The 19,216-nt window shown below is 46.3% G+C and overlaps 1 protein-coding gene across 1 annotated transcript in view; it reads left to right on the top strand.

The window, feature by feature from the left end:
• Window positions 1-19,216, top strand: part of NPC1L1 (NPC1 like intracellular cholesterol transporter 1) — a 91,495-nt gene that overhangs the window by 34,153 nt on the left and 38,126 nt on the right. The window contains exons 7-10 of the mRNA XM_063931910.1: window positions 7,557-7,739; window positions 7,965-8,079; window positions 11,855-11,982; window positions 12,110-12,247. Of these exons, the coding sequence (XP_063787980.1) occupies window positions 7,557-7,739; window positions 7,965-8,079; window positions 11,855-11,982; window positions 12,110-12,247 (564 nt within the window). The remainder of the gene's footprint in view (window positions 1-7,556; window positions 7,740-7,964; window positions 8,080-11,854; window positions 11,983-12,109; window positions 12,248-19,216) is intronic.

Raw genomic sequence — 19,216 nt, 5'->3', positions numbered from 1 at the left:
TCACGGGTCCGAGCGACTCGGATCTTCCCGCCTTGCTCGGTTAACCCGAGCGCGCCCGAACGTCATCATGACGCTGTCGGATTCTCGCGAGGCTCGGATTCTATCGCGAGACTCGGATTCTATATAAGGAGCCGCGCGTCGCCGCCATTTTCACACGTGCATTGAGATTGATAGGGAGAGGACGTGGCTGGCGTCCTCTCCGTTTAGAATAGATTAGAGAGACACTTGATTTACTAATTTTGGGGAGCATTAGGAGTACTCAGTACAGTGCAGAGTTTTGCTGATAGTGACCACCAGTTTTATTTATAATCCGTTCTCTGCCTGAAAAAAGCGATACACAGCACACAGTGACTCAGTCACATACCATATCTGTGTGCACTGCTCAGGCTCAGGCCAGTGTGCTGCATCATCTATTATCTATATATAATATTATATATATCTGTCTGACTGCTCAGCTCACACAGCTTATAATTGTGGGGGAGACTGGGGAGCACTACTGCAGTGCCAGTTATAGGTTATAGCAGGAGCCAGGAGTACATAATATATTATATAGTGAGTGACCACCAGACACACAGTGCAGTTTATTTAATATATCCGTTCTCTGCCTGAAAAAAGCGATACACACAGTGACTCAGTCAGTCACATACCATATCTGTGTGCACTGCTCAGGCTCAGGCCAGTGTGCTGCATCATCTATATATATTATATATCTGTCTGACTGCTCAGCTCACACAGCTTATAATTGTGGGGGAGACTGGGGAGCACTACTGCAGTGCCAGTTATAGGTTATAGCAGGAGCCAGGAGTACATAATATTATATTAAAATTAAACAGTGCACACTTTTGCTGCAGGAGTGCCACTGCCAGTGTGACTAGTGACCAGTGACCTGACCACCAGTATATATAATATTAGTAGTATACTATCTCTTTATCAACCAGTCTATATTAGCAGCAGACACAGTACAGTGCGGTAGTTCACGGCTGTGGCTACCTCTGTGTCGGCACTCGGCAGCCCGTCCATAATTGTATATACCACCTAACCGTGGTTTTTTTTTCTTTCTTTATACATACATACTAGTTACGAGTATACTATCTCTTTATCAACCAGTCTATATATTAGCAGCAGACACAGTACAGTGCGGTAGTTCACGGCTGTGGCTACCTCTGTGTCGGCACTCGGCAGCCCGTCCATAATTGTATATACCACCTAACCGTGGTTTTTTTTTCTTTCTTTATACATACATACTAGTTACGAGTATACTATCTCTTTATCAACCAGTCTATATTAGCAGCAGACACAGTACAGTGCGGTAGTTCACGGCTGTGGCTACCTCTGTGTCGGCACTCGGCAGCCCGTCCATAATTGTATATACCACCTAACCGTGGTTTTTTTTTCTTTCTTTATACATACATACTAGTTACGAGTATACTATCTCTTTATCAACCAGTCTATATATTAGCAGCAGACACAGTACAGTGCGGTAGTTCACGGCTGTGGCTACCTCTGTGTCGGCACTCGGCAGCCCGTCCATAATTGTATATACCACCTAACCGTGGTTTTTTTTTCTTTCTTTATACAGACATACTAGTTACGAGTATACTATCTCTTTATCAACCAGTCTATATTAGCAGCAGACACAGTACAGTGCGGTAGTTCACGGCTGTGGCTACCTCTGTGTCGGCACTCGGCAGCCCGTCCATAATTGTATATACCACCTAACCGTGGTTTTTTTTTCTTTCTTTATACATACATACTAGTTACGAGTATACTATCTCTTTATCAACCAGTCTATATTAGCAGCAGACACAGTACAGTGCGGTAGTTCACGGCTGTGGCTACCTCTGTGTCGGCACTCGGCAGCCCGTCCATAATTGTATATACCACCTAACCGTGGTTTTTTTTTCTTTCTTTATACATACATACTAGTTACGAGTATACTATCTCTTTATCAACCAGTCTATATATTAGCAGCAGACACAGTACAGTGCGGTAGTTCACGGCTGTGGCTACCTCTGTGTCGGCACTCGGCAGCCCGTCCATAATTGTATATACCACCTAACCGTGGTTTTTTTTTCTTTCTTTATACATACATACTAGTTACGAGTATACTATCTCTTTATCAACCAGTCTATATTAGCAGCAGACACAGTACAGTGCGGTAGTTCACGGCTGTGGCTACCTCTGTGTCGGCACTCGGCAGCCCGTCCATAATTGTATATACCACCTAACCGTGGTTTTTTTTTCTTTCTTTATACATACATACTAGTTACGAGTATACTATCTCTTTATCAACCAGTCTATATTAGCAGCAGACACAGTACAGTGCGGTAGTTCACGGCTGTGGCTACCTCTGTGTCGGCACTCGGCAGCCCGTCCATAATTGTATATACCACCTAACCGTGGGGTTTTTTCCTTTCTTTATACATACATACTAGTTACGAGTATACTATCTCTTTATCAACCAGTCTATATATTAGCAGCAGACACAGTACAGTGCGGTAGTTCACGGCTGTGGCTACCTCTGTGTCGGCACTCGGCAGCCCGTCCATAATTGTATACTAGTATCCAATCCATCCATCTCCATTGTTTACCTGAGGTGCCTTTTAGTTGTGCCTATTAAAATATGGAGAACAAAAATGTTGAGGTTCCAAAATTAGGGAAAGATCAAGATCCACTTCCACCTCGTGCTGAAGCTGCTGCCACTAGTCATGGCCGAGACGATGAAATGCCAGCAACGTCGTCTGCCAAGGCCGATGCCCAATGTCATAGTACAGAGCATGTCAAATCCAAAACACCAAATATCAGTAAAAAAAGGACTCCAAAACCTAAAATAAAATTGTCGGAGGAGAAGCGTAAACTTGCCAATATGCCATTTACCACACGGAGTGGCAAGGAACGGCTGAGGCCCTGGCCTATGTTCATGGCTAGTGGTTCAGCTTCACATGAGGATGGAAGCACTCAGCCTCTCGCTAGAAAAATGAAAAGACTCAAGCTGGCAAAAGCAGCACAGCAAAGAACTGTGCATTCTTCGAAATCCCAAATCCACAAGGAGAGTCCAATTGTGTCGGTTGCGATGCCTGACCTTCCCAACACTGGACGTGAAGAGCATGCGCCTTCCACCATTTGCACGCCCCCTGCAAGTGCTGGAAGGAGCACCCGCAGTCCAGTTCCTGATAGTCAGATTGAAGATGTCAGTGTTGAAGTACACCAGGATGAGGAGGATATGGGTGTTGCTGGCGCTGGGGAGGAAATTGACCAGGAGGATTCTGATGGTGAGGTGGTTTGTTTAAGTCAGGCACCCGGGGAGACACCTGTTGTCCGTGGGAGGAATATGGCCGTTGACATGCCAGGTGAAAATACCAAAAAAATCAGCTCTTAGGTGTGGAGGTATTTCACCAGAAATGCGGACAACAGGTGTCAAGCCGTGTGTTCCCTTTGTCAAGCTGTAATAAGTAGGGGTAAGGACGTTAACCACCTCGGAACATCCTCCCTTATACGTCACCTGCAGCGCATTCATAATAAGTCAGTGACAAGTTCAAAAACTTTGGGTGACAGCGGAAGCAGTCCACTGACCAGTAAATACCTTCCTCTTGTAACCAAGCTCACGCAAACCACCCCACCAACTCCCTCAGTGTCAATTTCCTCCTTCCCCAGGAATGCCAATAGTCCTGCAGGCCATGTCACTGGCAATTCTGACGAGTCCTCTCCTGCCTGGGATTCCTCCGATGCATCCTTGCGTGTAACGCCTACTGCTGCTGGCGCTGCTGTTGTTGCCGCTGGGAGTCGATGGTCATCCCAGAGGGGAAGTCGTAAGCCCACTTGTACTACTTCCAGTAAGCAATTGACTGTTCAACAGTCCTTTGCGAGGAAGATGAAATATCACAGCAGTCATCCTACTGCAAAGCGGATAACTGAGGCCTTGACAACTATGTTGGTGTTAGACGTGCGTCCGGTATCCGCCGTTAGTTCACAGGGAACTAGACAATTTATTGAGGCAGTGTGCCCCCGTTACCAAATACCATCTAGGTTCCACTTCTCTAGGCAGGCGATACCGAGAATGTACACGGACGTCAGAAAAAGACTCACCAGTGTCCTAAAAAATGCAGTTGTACCCAATGTCCACTTAACCACGGACATGTGGACAAGTGGAGCAGGGCAGGGTCAGGACTATATGACTGTGACAGCCCACTGGGTAGATGTATGGACTCCCGCCGCAAGAACAGCAGCGGCGGCACCAGTAGCAGCATCTCGCAAACGCCAACTCTTTCCTAGGCAGGCTACGCTTTGTATCACCGGTTTCCAGAATACGTACACAGCTGAAAACCTCTTACGGCAACTGAGGAAGATCATCGCGGAATGGCTTACCCCAATTGGACTCTCCTGTGGATTTGTGGCATCGGACAACGCCAGCAATATTGTGTGTGCATTAAATATGGGCAAATTCCAGCACGTCCCATGTTTTGCACATACCTTGAATTTGGTGGTGCAGAATTTTTTAAAAAACGACAGGGGCGTGCAAGAGATGCTGTCGGTGGCCAGAAGAATTGCGGGACACTTTCGGCGTACAGGCACCACGTACAGAAGACTGGAGCACCACCAAAAACTACTGAACCTGCCCTGCCATCATCTGAAGCAAGAAGTGGTAACGAGGTGGAATTCAACCCTCTATATGCTTCAGAGGTTGGAGGAGCAGCAAAAGGCCATTCAAGCCTATACAATTGAGCACGATATAGTAGGTGGAATGCACCTGTCTCAGGCGCAGTGGAGAATGATTTCAACGTTGTGCAAGGTTCTGATGCCCTTTGAACTTGCCACACGTGAAGTCAGTTCAGACACTGCCAGCCTGAGTCAGGTCATCCCCCTCATCAGGCTTTTGCAGAAGAAGCTGGAGGCATTGAAGAAGGAGCTAAAAGGGAGCGATTCCGCTAGGCATGTGGGACTTGTGGATGCAGCCCTTAATTCGCTTAACAAGGATTCACGGGTGGTCAATCTGTTGAAATCAGAGCACTACATTTTGGCCACCGTGCTCGATCCTAGATTTAAAGCCTACCTTGGATCTCTCTTTCCGGCAGACACAGGTCTGCTGGGGTTGAAAGACCTGCTGGTGACAAAATTGTCAAGTCAAGCGGAACGCGACCTGTCAACATCTCCTCCTTCACATTCTCCCGCAACTGGGGGTGCGAGGAAAAGGCTCAGAATTCCGAGCCCACCCGATGGCGGTGATGCAGGGCAGTCTGGAGCGACTGCTGATGCTGACATCTGGTCCGGACTGAAGGACCTGACAACGATTACGGACATGTCGTCTACTGTCACTGCATATGATTCTCTCAACATTGATAGAATGGTGGAGGATTATATGAGTGACCGCATCCAAGTAGGCACGTCACACAGTCCGTACTTATACTGGCAGGAAAAAGAGGCAATTTGGAGGCCCTTGCACAAACTGGCTTTATTCTACCTAAGTTGCCCTCCCACAAGTGTGTACTCCGAAAGAGTGTTTAGTGCCGCCGCTCACCTTGTCAGCAATCGGCGTACGAGGTTACATCCAGAAAATGTGGAGAAGATGATGTTCATTAAAATGAATTATAATCAATTCCTCCGCGGAGACATTGACCAGCAGCAATTGCCTCCACAAAGTACACAGGGAGCTGAGATGGTGGATTCCAGTGGGGACGAATTGATAATCTGTGAGGAGGGGGATGTACACGGTGATATATCGGAGGGTGAAGATGAGGTGGACATCTTGCCTCTGTAGAGCCAGTTTGTGCAAGGAGAGATTAATTGCTTCTTTTTTGGGGGGGGTCCAAACCAACCCGTCATATCAGTCACAGTCGTGTGGCAGACCCTGTCACTGAAATGATGGGTTGGTTAAAGTGTGCATGTCCTGTTTTGTTTATACAACATAAGGGTGGGTGGGAGGGCCCAAGGACAATTCCATCTTGCACCTCTTTTTTCTTTTCTTTTTCTTTGCATCATGTGCTGATTGGGGAGGTTTTTTTGGAAGGGACATCCTGCGTGACACTGCACTGCCACTCCTAGATGGGCCCGGTGTTTGTGTCGGCCACTAGGGTCGCTAATCTTACTCACACAGTCAGCTACCTCATTGCGCCTCTTTTTTTCTTTGCGTCATGTGCTGTTTGGGGAGGGTTTTTTGGAAGGGACATCCTGCGTGACACTGCAGTGCCACTCCTAGATGGGCCCGGTGTTTGTGTCGGCCACTAGGGTCGCTAATCTTACTCACACAGCTACCTCATTGCGCCTCTTTTTTTCTTTGCGTCATGTGCTGTTTGGGGAGGGTTTTTTGGAAGGGACATCCTGCGTGACACTGCAGTGCCACTCCTAGATGGGCCCGGTGTTTGTGTCGGCCACTAGGGTCGCTAATCTTACTCACACAGCTACCTCATTGCGCCTCTTTTTTTCTTTGCGTCATGTGCTGTTTGGGGAGGGTTTTTTGGAAGGGACATCCTGCGTGACACTGCAGTGCCACTCCTAGATGGGCCCGGTGTTTGTGTCGGCCACTAGGGTCGCTAATCTTACTCACACAGCTACCTCATTGCGCCTCTTTTTTTCTTTGCGTCATGTGCTGTTTGGGGAGGGTTTTTTGGAAGGGACATCCTGCGTGACACTGCAGTGCCACTCCTAGATGGGCCCGGTGTTTGTGTCGGCCACTAGGGTCGCTTATCTTACTCACACAGCGACCTCGGTGCAAATTTTAGGACTAAAAATAATATTGTGAGGTGTGAGGTATTCAGAATAGACTGAAAATGAGTGTAAATTATGGTTTTTGAGGTTAATAATACTTTGGGATCAAAATGACCCCCAAATTCTATGATTTAAGCTGTTTTTTAGTGTTTTTTGAAAAAAACACCCGAATCCAAAACACACCCGAATCCGACAAAAAAAATTCGGTGAGGTTTTGCCAAAACGCGTTCGAACCCAAAACACGGCCGCGGAACCGAACCCAAAACCAAAACACAAAACCCGAAAAATTTCAGGCGCTCATCTCTACTAATTATATGCATGTAGCTTACACCCTAGGTGGAACACCAGTCTATGATGAAGATGGAGCTGGGTATGCTTGTAGGTCATGCCCATTCCTTGCTTGGGAAGAGGTGAAAGCAAGGATTATGTCAGGTGGCATCAGGTTGGGTTGGTAGAACTGAGGTCTCACCATGCCTTCTGGACCGTAGCCGGCTTCTTCTCCATCCTCAACACTCCCATCACAGGCAACTGATTACTGGAAGGAGAGAGTCACCCGCTTTCCTTCTTGCAATCAGTGCACTGGCGCCACCGTTGACAACCAACATTCTCAGATGGGCAGAAGGCCACCACTATGTGCTTTCTGCCTATTCCTACATGATGTGCAATAAACAACAACAAAGACCCATATGACAACAAAACCTCAAGTTCGAAAGTCAGTTGACAACCACACCCGTTGTAACAGCTTCAGTTTCCTCTTTCTGAATATCAAGCAAAACAATTATTCCTCTCTACATAAACCTTCCATAGCATGAATGTGTAACCCTAATATTCTAATGTGTCATACTTCTGCTCAGGTGGACTCAAAAGTGACCCTTGGCCTTGGGGGAATACTGGTGGTCCTAGGGGCTGTGTTCTCATCCATGGGCTTCTACTCTTATATTGGTGTGCCATCCTCTCTCATCATTGTGGAGGTCGTGCCTTTCTTGGTTCTGGCTGTGGGAGCCGACAACATCTTTATCTTTATGCTGGAACTACAGGTAATGTGATTCCTCTGGAATCCCAGACTTGACTGCTACATCTAGACATGGACATGGCAGTCATTGTTGTATGTGGATTTTGTAGGGGGACAGACTTATCAAACGATATTTCTCCTGAGCTGAGCATGTGCATATAACAGTCCCCCTGCTATTTCTGCATGCCGCCTTGTATCGTTACAGATATAAATTATAATGCATATTTTCACTTTATTTTGTATTTTTCAGAGAGATGAGCGGAAGGAGGGTGAGCGAAGAGAGGAGCAGATCGGCAGGGTTCTTGGCAATGTGGCCCCCAGCATGTTACTGTGCAGCCTCTCGGAGTCCCTTTGCTTTTTCCTAGGTAATATATTCATGAAACTTCACTCCACACCAGCGGTGCAAGTATGCGGGTACGCTCGGGTACGGATTACCCGTAAGAATTTGGCAGCGGGTACGCAGTACCACCTGCCACACACTTTGCCATTACCACAATTATAATGTGCCACAAAGCAACAAGACCATGGTGCTTGGCAGCATGACGGCTCTCACTTTGTCTGGGTTACTGGGAGTGCGACAGTGGCTGTATTTTCCTGTTATAATGGAGGCATTACTATATATTGTTAATAAATTGGGGGCATTACTATATATTTCTATTATATTGGAGGTATCACTATATATTTCTTTTATACTGGAGGCATTACTATATATTTTTAGCCTTGCCTACAGATTCCCCCCCAAAAAGGGGCTGTCGTGTGGCCACGCCGTTAGTGTCATGTAGCCACTCCCACCTTCAGTGTGTGGTCACACCCCCTCACAACACATGACCACGCCCATTTTTCGGCACTCAGTACCACTAAGAAAATATTTCTGCTTGCACCACTGCTCCACACTTACCTAGGATGTCTTTTAGCTGCTTCTCTCTATGGTTCCCCTGCCCAGCTCCGAGTCCTCTGCACTTCAGCGACACAGCACGACATCATGCACGCAGGAGGAGACAAGGACTAGATCAGCACAGAGGGCCGACCATGATGTTACTGTCAGTGTGTCACCTGCCGGCCATATATGCTATTCCAGCATTGTCTGCTGTGGGAGTTCTGGAAACCACCCATCCGGGAGTTGTCAGAGTCTGGACTCTGGACAGTACTGCTGATTTACGGACTGTCAAGAGGAATCCTGGATGGGTGGTATCCCTATTCCCTAGTGTTCACACCTGAGTGTCAGGCAAAAAACATGCACATACACACATTCTTTATGTACTATAAGTAAATGTGCCTCTACACACACTCAGGCTCAATTTTCCCTGTGTCCATACAAGTATTCCATAGCTGTAAGCAAGCCTTCATTCATGTGCATAGGGGAAACACTCATTATGTGGTTGGGGATATATCGGTGCACCAGCCTTTACAGTATGTCATAGGCATTTCTATAATGGGTCTAGTGGGGCCCACACTGCACACACTGCACCCACATTTAATTAATTACCTCTCTGGAGTCCCGCATCGGCACTGCTGAAATCACTCGCCATTTTCCTGGCGAATCGCGCATGCTCAATACAGATTTGTCTCCGTAACATGTCAGGCACCATGTTTTCAGAGACCTAAACATGCGCACTAGAGATTAGTCTCTGGGAACACGGCAGGCGCCGTGTTTCTGGAGACATTAACAGAGTCTACGGCACCACAAAGAGGACGGGCCCAGAGAGGAGGGGAGAGGCTACACACAAGTCCCCTACTCTCTTAGGGGGTCATTCCGAGTTGATCATAGCTGTGCTAAATTTAGCTTTGTATTTGAGGAGTAACTCCCGGCCAGCGCTACTCCTGCGGCTGGCCGGGAGTTGCTTGTCGCTCCCGCTGGCCACAGCGGCTGCGTGACACGTCACGCAGCCGACGAGGCCCGCCCCCCCCAACGGTCCGGCCACGCCTGCATTGGCCGGACCGCTCCCCCAAAACGGCGGCTTAACGCCACTGTTCAACCCCCTCCCGCCTAGCGACCGCCTCTGTCTCAGATGCGATCGCTAGGTAACGAAAGCTGCCATGTGCCGGCGCACTGCGGCACCGGCGCATGCGCAGTTCCGACCCGATCGCTACGCTGCGACAAACTGCAGCGAGCGATCGGGTCGGAATGACCCCCTTAAACCGCCCCTGCCTTATGTGTACTGATCTAATCTAATGTGATGTGATCTAATAAACTCAATCATCCACTTATAGAAGCAGTCTCCTACTCTATCTAGTGACTATTAGTCTCCCACTGCTGTCAGTGTCTCTCCAGGTTCCCCTCCACACTGTCCCATCCGCGATCACAGTGAGCCTGCCTGGTCAGGTCACTCACCACAGCTGCTCGGCTTGGCTGGAGGTTGGGGCGCTGTCAGCCGCGCTGAGAGAGTGACTCGCTTTCTCAGGATTGGCCTGGCAGAAGAAGAGGGGGAGCCTGAGCTGGACAATCACTGCTGGCCGCACACAGTTTCCTGGACATGTTTTGGTAAATTTACTAAGATGGGAGTTCTATTTAGGATGGGATGTCATGTTACCCATAGCAACCAATCAGAATCCAGGTATTATCTTCTAGAAGGTGCTAGATAAATGAAAAGTAGAATCTGATTGGTTGCTATGGGCAACATCTCATCTTAAATAGAACTCCCATTTTAGTAAATTTACCCATTAGTGTCCAGGATTACCATTCATCCACACTCTGGACAATCTGGAGGATTTCTCTTTATGTCTGTAAAAGGAATCATATACAAACTTTGCTTTTAGTTTTGTCAGTTTACGGTTTTCATAAATTGTAATATGTGAGAAATATATAAGTACAATTTATTCTTGTATTATTTTTTTATCTTGTTTATAGCACATTTATTGCTTTGGTATATAGCAATACCTAAACATTAAATAGCAATAGCAATTGTATTCATTACAAATGAACTGTTTAGCATAGGTCAGGGCACAAATAGCACAAATGGGCTGCCAGAGGGGTACCCGGGTGTAAGCAGTAACTATCAGACACAAGTGAAAGTCATCTACAGATTGTCAAATAGTGCAATTTATAACTATATATTAGTCTTTCATATAATATTATTTTTTATTAACACGCAAAGCCAAAAAACATACAGGTAAGTTAATTGGCTTTTGGAAAAAATATAAATTACAAAAATTGAATCGTACTAAGTAGGTGTGTCCATATTAAGTGAGGGATGTAGAGGGAAGGGTATTCGTGACCAGCGGTCAGGAGGAGACCGCCAGTCACCATACCGACGCTGGGATCCCAGCATCGTGATGGCCGGAGGGGGAAGGGGGTGAGCGCAACAGCCCCTTGCGGGCTCGGTGGAGGGCTGCGTTCTACTCTCGCTCTATGGGTGTCGTGGACACCCAGAGTGGGAATAGTCCCTGCTAGTCGGCAAGCCGACTGTTGGGATTTTAAGAGGGCGGGATGTAGGGGGAGGTATTGTGACCAGCGGTCTCCTGACCACCGGTCACATAACTACGTCCCATGTAGAGTGTAAGCTCCACTAGGCCCGAGACTTATGTTTATTTGTAAATTGGATTCGGACACTGCTCGGAATGCCGACATCAGCATCCCAAATTAGATCGCAATTCTGGCACAGGTATCCTGACAGCTGGGATCCCAAATGAGTGACTGACAGGCTGCCGGAGAGGTAACCCGCGCAGAGAGAGAAGGGCTAGGTTTTGGCTGGGGGGAGGGTTAGGGTTAGCCTGTGGGAAAGGGAGTTAGGTTTAGGCTGCGTGGAGGCGGGGTTAGGTTTAGGCACCCATGGGGAGGGTTAGGGTTAGGCTGTGTGTATGTCTGTGGGGGGGGGGGGTTAGGTTTAGGCTGCAAGAAGGGGGGGTTATGTTTAGGTTCCACCGGGGAGGGATATGGTTAGGCTGCGTGGAGTGGAGGGTTTAAGCCGTGGGAATGGAGGGTTAAGGGGGGGGGGGGGGGGGTTAGTATACTTACCTAACCCCTGTTGGGATTCTAACCATCAGGATGCCGCGGTTGGTATTCTGACCACCGGCATCCCGAACGCCAGCATTTCAGCCCCAACCCGACTAAACAGTCTCTGTAAAGCGTTGCACAATTTATGTTCATTACATAAAGAAGTGTTAATAATAAATGATGTTTCTTTATAATCTTGGCCCCAGGTGCCCTCACACAGATGCCCGCGGTTCGTACCTTTGCCCTGAATGCGGCCCTTGCTATCCTGTTTGATTTTATACTCCAGATTTCCATGTTTGTGGCTCTTGTATCACTGGATACCAAGCGACAAGAGGTAAAACAGGGGTTCTGTAGATATGGGGGAACTTCATGTGGGAATGTGTCGTGTTCATCCTACATTCTGTGTTTAATACAGTTCTACTTACTGTCTGATCATTATGTCCTCTGTGCTCCACCACCAGGACTCCCGGTTTGACATCTGCTGTTGTGTCAAGACTAAGAGTGAAAAACCCAAGAAGAGATCTAAGGGACTGTTGGTCTCATTCATGAAGAAGGTGTATTGCCCCATTATACTCAACCCATTCAGTCGGGTCATAGTGGTGAGTAGTGTTCTCTTCTATAAAATCCAGTGCACATGACTCATGTCCCATAGGGAATAATCCACTGCACAAGTATCATATCCAAGGGCGTAGACAAAACTTTATGACCCTATTGCTTGTAGTGAGACACCATTCTCAGCAGTAGTTCATTTTATGTCCTATAGAAATGCACTAGTTAATGTTATGCCCCATAGTAGTGCTCTAGTTCATAGTATGCCCAATGGTACTGCCTAGTTCACAATATGCCACATTGTATTGCTGACAGTACACATTATGACACACAGTGCCCTAATTCACATTATCGCATACATTATCCCCAGTACATACTGTATTATGCCACATTACAGGGCTCCCAGTTCATAATGCCACACTGTAATGCCTCCAATTCATATTATGCCACATTGTACTGGCCCCAGATAATTTTATGAAACAATGTAGTGCCTGCATTTCGTATTGTGCCACACTGTAGTGCCCACAATCCATACAGTGCACCATTTCAGTGCCTCCAATTTAGATTATGCCACATCATAGTGCCCCCCGTTCATATAATGCCACACTGTAATGCCTCCAATTCATATTATGCCACATTGTACTGGCCCCAGATAATTTTATGAAACAATGTAGTGCCTGCATTTCGTATTGTGCCACACTGTAGTGCCCACAATCCATACAGTGCACCATTTCAGTGCCTCCAATTTAGATTATGCCACATCATAGTGCCCCCCGTTCATATTATGCCACACTATAGTGCCTTCATTGCATACTGTGTCACATTAAAATGTCCTAGTTCATATTATGTAACATCACAGGTCCCTCCAGTTCATACTATACCACATTACATATCCCAAATTAGATTATGCCACAGCCCCCTTTACCATTATAATATCCACTACACACATCATTCACTGAAAATGGAATGTCATCAAAATTAGGCCTAGCAACAGATCACACCCAATTGCTAAGCAGGCAAATCTGGGAACTTGGAAGACCATATGACCTGTGTCTGGGACCCCGAAAGATACTGGGCCCCTCATATTATATCCAATACTGTGCAATCCACTGCAACTCATCTCATACTGTGTAATCCACTGCTGATAACCTCATATCCCATACTGTGTAGTCCACTGCTCATCAACTCATACCCCATACTGTGTAATCCACTGCTTATCATATCATACCCCATACTGTGTAATTCACTGCTTATCATATCATACCCCATACTGTGTAATCCACTGCTTATCATATCATACCCCATACTGTGTAATTCACTGCTTATCATATCATACCCCATACTGTGTAATCCACTGCTTATCATATCATACCCCATACTGTGTAATCCACTGCTCATCAACTCATACCCCATACTGTGTAATCCACTGCTTATCATATCATACCCCATACTGTGTAATCCACTGCACCTCATCCCATATCCCAGACTGTGTAATCTACTACCCATCTCCCCATATCCCATACTGTGTAATCCACTGCTTATCATATCATACCCCATACTGTGTAATTCACTGCACCTCATCCCATATCCCAGACTGTGTAATCTACTACCCATCTCCTCATATCCCATACTGTGTAATCCACTGCTTATCATATCATACCCCATACTGTGTAATTCACTGCACCTCATCCCATATCCCAGACTGTGTAATCTACTACCCATCTCCCCATATTCCATACTGTGTAATCCACTGCTTATCATATCATACCCCATACTGTGTAATCCACTGCTCATCAACTCATACCCCATACTGTGTAATCCACTGCTCATCAACTCATACCCCATACTGTGTAATCCACTGCTTATCATATCATACCCCATACTGTGTAATTCACTGCACCTCATCCCATATCCCAGACTGTGTAATCTACTACCCATCTCCCCATACCCCATACTGTGCAATCCACTGCCCATCTCCTCATATACCATACTGTGTAATCCACTGTACCTCATCTCATATACCATACAGTTAATCCACTGCACCTCATCCCATATCCCATACTGTGTAATCCACTGCTGATAACCTCATATCCCATACTGTGTAATTCACTGCACCTGATGATGATCAGTTAGCCAGCTGGGTCACAGTTAGAAGGATAGAAGGAAGAAAAAGAGGGGGAGGCTCGACATCTCCGAACTATCAAACCCGAACAAATTTGCCCAACTGGACGAGAAATCGGAGGATGATAGTGAAGAAATGACGGTGCCGGAGGAGACTGCTCCCTCTAGCATCCAGAGGAGCGGTCCCTCTGGCGCGGTTGGGATAAAAGATAGTGAGGTACCTAGTCCGATGGTGGTGGTAGGGGACTCTATCATCAGGAAGGCAGATAGGGCAATCTGCTACCGGGACCGTGATCGGTGTACAGTCTGTTGTCTCCCGGGTGCTCGGGTATGGCACATCGCGGACCGGGTAGATAGATTGTTGGGAGGGGCTGGGAAAGACCCGGCGGTCTTGGTGCACTTTGACACCAATGACAAAGTTAGCGGAAGGTGGGATGTCCTTGAGAAAGACTATAGGGACTTAGGAAAGAAACTTAAGGCAAGGACATCTAAGGTAATATTCTCCGAAATATTATCCGTGCCACGTGCTAGTCCAGGGAGTCAGAGGGAGATTAGGGAGGTAAATGTGTGGTTTAGGAATTGGTGCAGGAAAGAGAGATTTGTGTTCCTTGAACACTGGGCGGACTTCTCAGTCAGGCGCCATCTCTTTTGTTGTGATGGATTGCACCTGACTGAGGAGGAGGCAGCGGTGCTGGAGGGAAGGATGGTTAGAAGGTTGGAGGAGATTTTAAACTAGGAGCCTGGGGGGAGGGTTTAGCTAGAAACTACGGGTCATGCAGTGAGAATAGTGGGGATGGCGGTAGTAAACGAAATGGGGGAGAAGTTGGGGGGAGGGTAAGAGCAGGCGGTAAGGTTACTAACAAGGGTACTAAAAGAGATTTTACCAAAGCACTAACCAATGACGATTACAGGTCATCATTGCTACGTAAGGTGAAAGATGTCCCTAACGCAAGGGAAAATACTTATCTTAGTTGTATGTATGTAAACGCCAGAAGCATTACTGGTAAAAAGGGTGAACTAGAAATACTTGCAGCAAGCAAACAGTATGATATTATAGGCATTACTGAAACTTGGTGGGACGAATCTCATGATTGGACAGTCAATCTAGAGGGCTATACACTGTTTAGGAGAGACAGACTAAATAAAAAAGGTGGAGGGGTGTGTCTTTATGTAAAGCCGTTTTTAAAACCTGATATACGGGAAGATATTCAGGAGGGGACTGTCGACACTGTCGAGACATTATGGGTAGAAATTGCATGCGGGGAAAAAGGAATAAAAAAGTTAGTATTGGGTGTATGCTATAGGCCGCCTGGTATTAACGTATCTGATGAGGAATTGTTACTAAAGCAAATTAAAAGAGCAGCAGGAGTAGGAGACATAGTAGTGATGGGAGATTTTAACTATCCAGAGATAAACTGGAAAAATGATTCATGTGATACTGCTAGGGGCAATATGTTTTTAAACACACTTAATGATAACTACTTAGTTCAACTAATTGAGGAACCAACTAGGTACAATGCAATCGTAGACCTGGTATTAACAAACAATGGGGATTTGGTATCAGGTATTATAGTAGGGGAACCCATAGGAAACAGCGACCACAATATGGTCACATTCAATATCAGTTTCCATAAACAGCCCTATACTGGCTCAACTAGGACTCTAAACTTTAGCAAAGCGAATTTTGAAAAGATGAGGGTATTTTTCAGGGATATTGAATGGGAAGGTTTGTTTTTAGGAAAAAATACTACGGAGAAATGGGAGGTACTAAAATTCCTGCTAGCTAAAAATACTCTCAAATTTATTCCTACGAGCAGCAAAAAAAGGAATAAAAATCATAAACCAATGTGACTTAACAAAAAAGATAAAGGAACTTCCGGGCAAGAAAAGGCGAGCATTTAAAAAATACAAATCTGACGGGGTAGCAGAGTCATTTCAGCAGTGGCGTAAGTTCGCCCCAGTCGCCCGGAGGCATGATAAGTGTTGGTGCCCCCCCCCCCCCTACATACTGTAGACACACACGCCCTTCATATATAGCTATCCGGCACTCATGTTGAACAGTAGTAGCGTGTTCAGGTGCCTTTCCCAATAGTAATATAGATACACATACAAAGTGGACGCACTCCAAGTCAGTCATCACAATAAAATAGACACCAGCATACCTTTATAGCAAATCTACAGTACTCCCTCACCCACTAGCGTGTCACAATGTAGATGCTTTGGCGCAGTGGTGTGCCGATATACAGTATGTATATATCAAAAACACACAAACGCCACTTTCAAGAACAATACAGCAGGGGATTAAGTCCGACTGCCCTGGCTCAGTTAATAACAATCCCCATAATTATAGGGATTGATGAGGAGGGCTCCATGTGTAGGCTACACAACAGCTCTTCTTCCTATTTTAACACCATAAGTACCTGTGTAGCAGCCTATAAAGTGGGTGACCCCCGCATCAGCAGTGTGTGGATGGGCTCCGCAGCAGAATGACGGAAGACGCAGAAATAACTCTGATATCCCGCTCAGTATAGGGGACACAACGTCCAGTGACTGCTCTCTACACTCTCACATACAGCAGGCAGGGTGTCATGCAGGGTGGCGGACATGGAGAATTAAGCAGATGTTCATCACAAGGCTTTCTCTCCTAGCATTAGTCCTGATCACAGTTCAGGGACAAATCATAGGGATGTGTGGAGGTGGTAGGTCACACTGGAGAAGGAGGAGGTGGATAGCAGCTCCCAGGACTCTAGTCTGCACTCCCTCTCCCCGGCCGGAGGCGAGAACCAGACAGCTGTACTATTGCGAGACCTGTCACATAGAATTTGATGGCAGATAAGAAATACTTGGCCTATGTAGTCTGCCCCTGTACACTCATGCACTAGGGTTAATTTTTGTTGGGAGACAAATAACCTACCTATCCAGAGTACCTGGTGGAAATCCACGCCAGCAATGGGAGAATATACAAACTCTACACAGTTAGGGCCATGGCGGGAACAAAACCCATGACCTCAGTGCTGTGAGGCAGTAATGCTAACCATTACACCGTCCACACTAAAGGGAGTATGCAAGTCACTTTATTCCATGGACACTAACATACTGCGCACTGATACAGTAAATGATAATACTATATATATATATATATATATATATATATATATATTCATCTTGTGGTTCAGTACTCACTATTGTATATGCAGTTGCCTGGGTGCCCTTGCTGATAATGATGTATATAAGTGTGGCGTCCTTTCCTTAGATGCTCCCAACACCAGGTGAGAGATACTGCATGGCACTCCAGGACTTATTTAAATCAATAAACTTTTACCGCAATATATCAACGATTCTGGGTTATATATTGCAGTAAAATGTAATTGATTCAAAGATGTCCTGGAGTGCCATGCAGTATCTCTTACCTGGTGTTGGGAGCATTTAGGGATGTCACACTTTGCCTCTATATATATCTATATATATATATATATATATATATATATTTTTTTTTTTTTTAATTTTTTTATAGGACTGTGAGCCTGACACTCCTTTGAGGGTACAATGAATTCTTGCTGTGGTGCCCTCCTTAGGTCAAAGCAACGGTCTCATATAGATGTAGAATTCAGTGGCACTCCACAGACTTGTATACAGTTAATACTCCATACTTTATTTAATTCATGGATTGATTAATTATTTATTATTAATATATTCAAGTCTGTGGAGTGCCACTGAATTCCACATCTCTCTTTCTCTCTCTCTCTATATATATACATTTACTTATTCTGGTGCCCCCACAAGAAGTTTTAATATATTGCTGGGAGGTGCTGCACTTAGGATCCCTTCAGTAATGACACACACAGCAGCACCTTTATATAATCAATATTTCAATCTGGTACTATAGATTGTCATCAGGTATGGTATCCTGGTGACAATCTATAGTACCAGATTGAAATATTGATTATATAATGGTGCTGCTGTGTGTGTCATTATTGAAGGGATCCTAAGTGCAGCACCTCCCAGCAATGTATACAATAAGCCCCCCCCCCCATCCCCCGCGCGCGCGCGCCCGCCCGCCCGCCCAATGACCGGCATTCGGCACGCACGATAATGTGACCGTCACAAGGATGGGTAAGTGAGGCTGCCCTGGACCTCCACTTACCCGCAGAGCCGGAGCACACAGCGGCTGGCCGGTGGGATTTTCCCTCAGAACGCTGAGGGTGCGCATGCTGCTACGAGCTCCTCCTCCTCCGGTGACAGGTTCCAGGCTGCGAGTAGCTCCTCCAGTCCTCCTGATCTGCGGGCTCCCCCTGACACTGACACGAAAGCTCCTCTTCAGGAGTCAGGCAGCGGGAGACAGTGTGGAGGAGATGCGCCCCCTTGAGGCCAGGAGCCCGGCGGCAGCCGACTCCACTGCCTCCCAGAGTTCCGCCCCTGCATTTCAGCACTATAAGGAATGTAACAAAATATGCAAAAAGGAAATAAGAGCGGCTAAAGTAGAAACTGAAAAACTAGTAGCAAAGGAAAGCAAAGCGAATCCCAAAAAATTCTTTAAATAGATTAATAGCAAGAGATTAAAGAAGGAGAGTATAGGCCCTTTAAAAGACAAGTTGGGAGTCTTAAGCAAAAATGATAATGACATAGCGGACACACTAAATGAGTTTTTTTCAACAGTATTTACTAGAGAGGACCCAATTCAGGGACTAACACATAATCTCAATAATGAGAATATCCCACTGATAGGTACTTATTTAAGTGAGGAAGTAGTCAGTGACCGATTAAAACATTTAAAGATTAATAAGTCACCGGGTTCCTATGCAGGGCCGGTTCTGGCGCTCTGTGCGCCCCGGGCAGCAATAGGGGGCGTGGCTTCGTACAGGGGGCGTGGTCATTTACGCCCCCTGTACAGACTGAAA

Source organism: Pseudophryne corroboree, chromosome 6 (genome assembly GCF_028390025.1).
Source record: "Pseudophryne corroboree isolate aPseCor3 chromosome 6, aPseCor3.hap2, whole genome shotgun sequence".
Taxonomy (NCBI): Eukaryota; Metazoa; Chordata; class Amphibia; order Anura; family Myobatrachidae; genus Pseudophryne; species Pseudophryne corroboree.
Note: the sequence above shows the minus strand (reverse complement) of the source record. Positions and strands in the feature narration are given on the sequence as shown.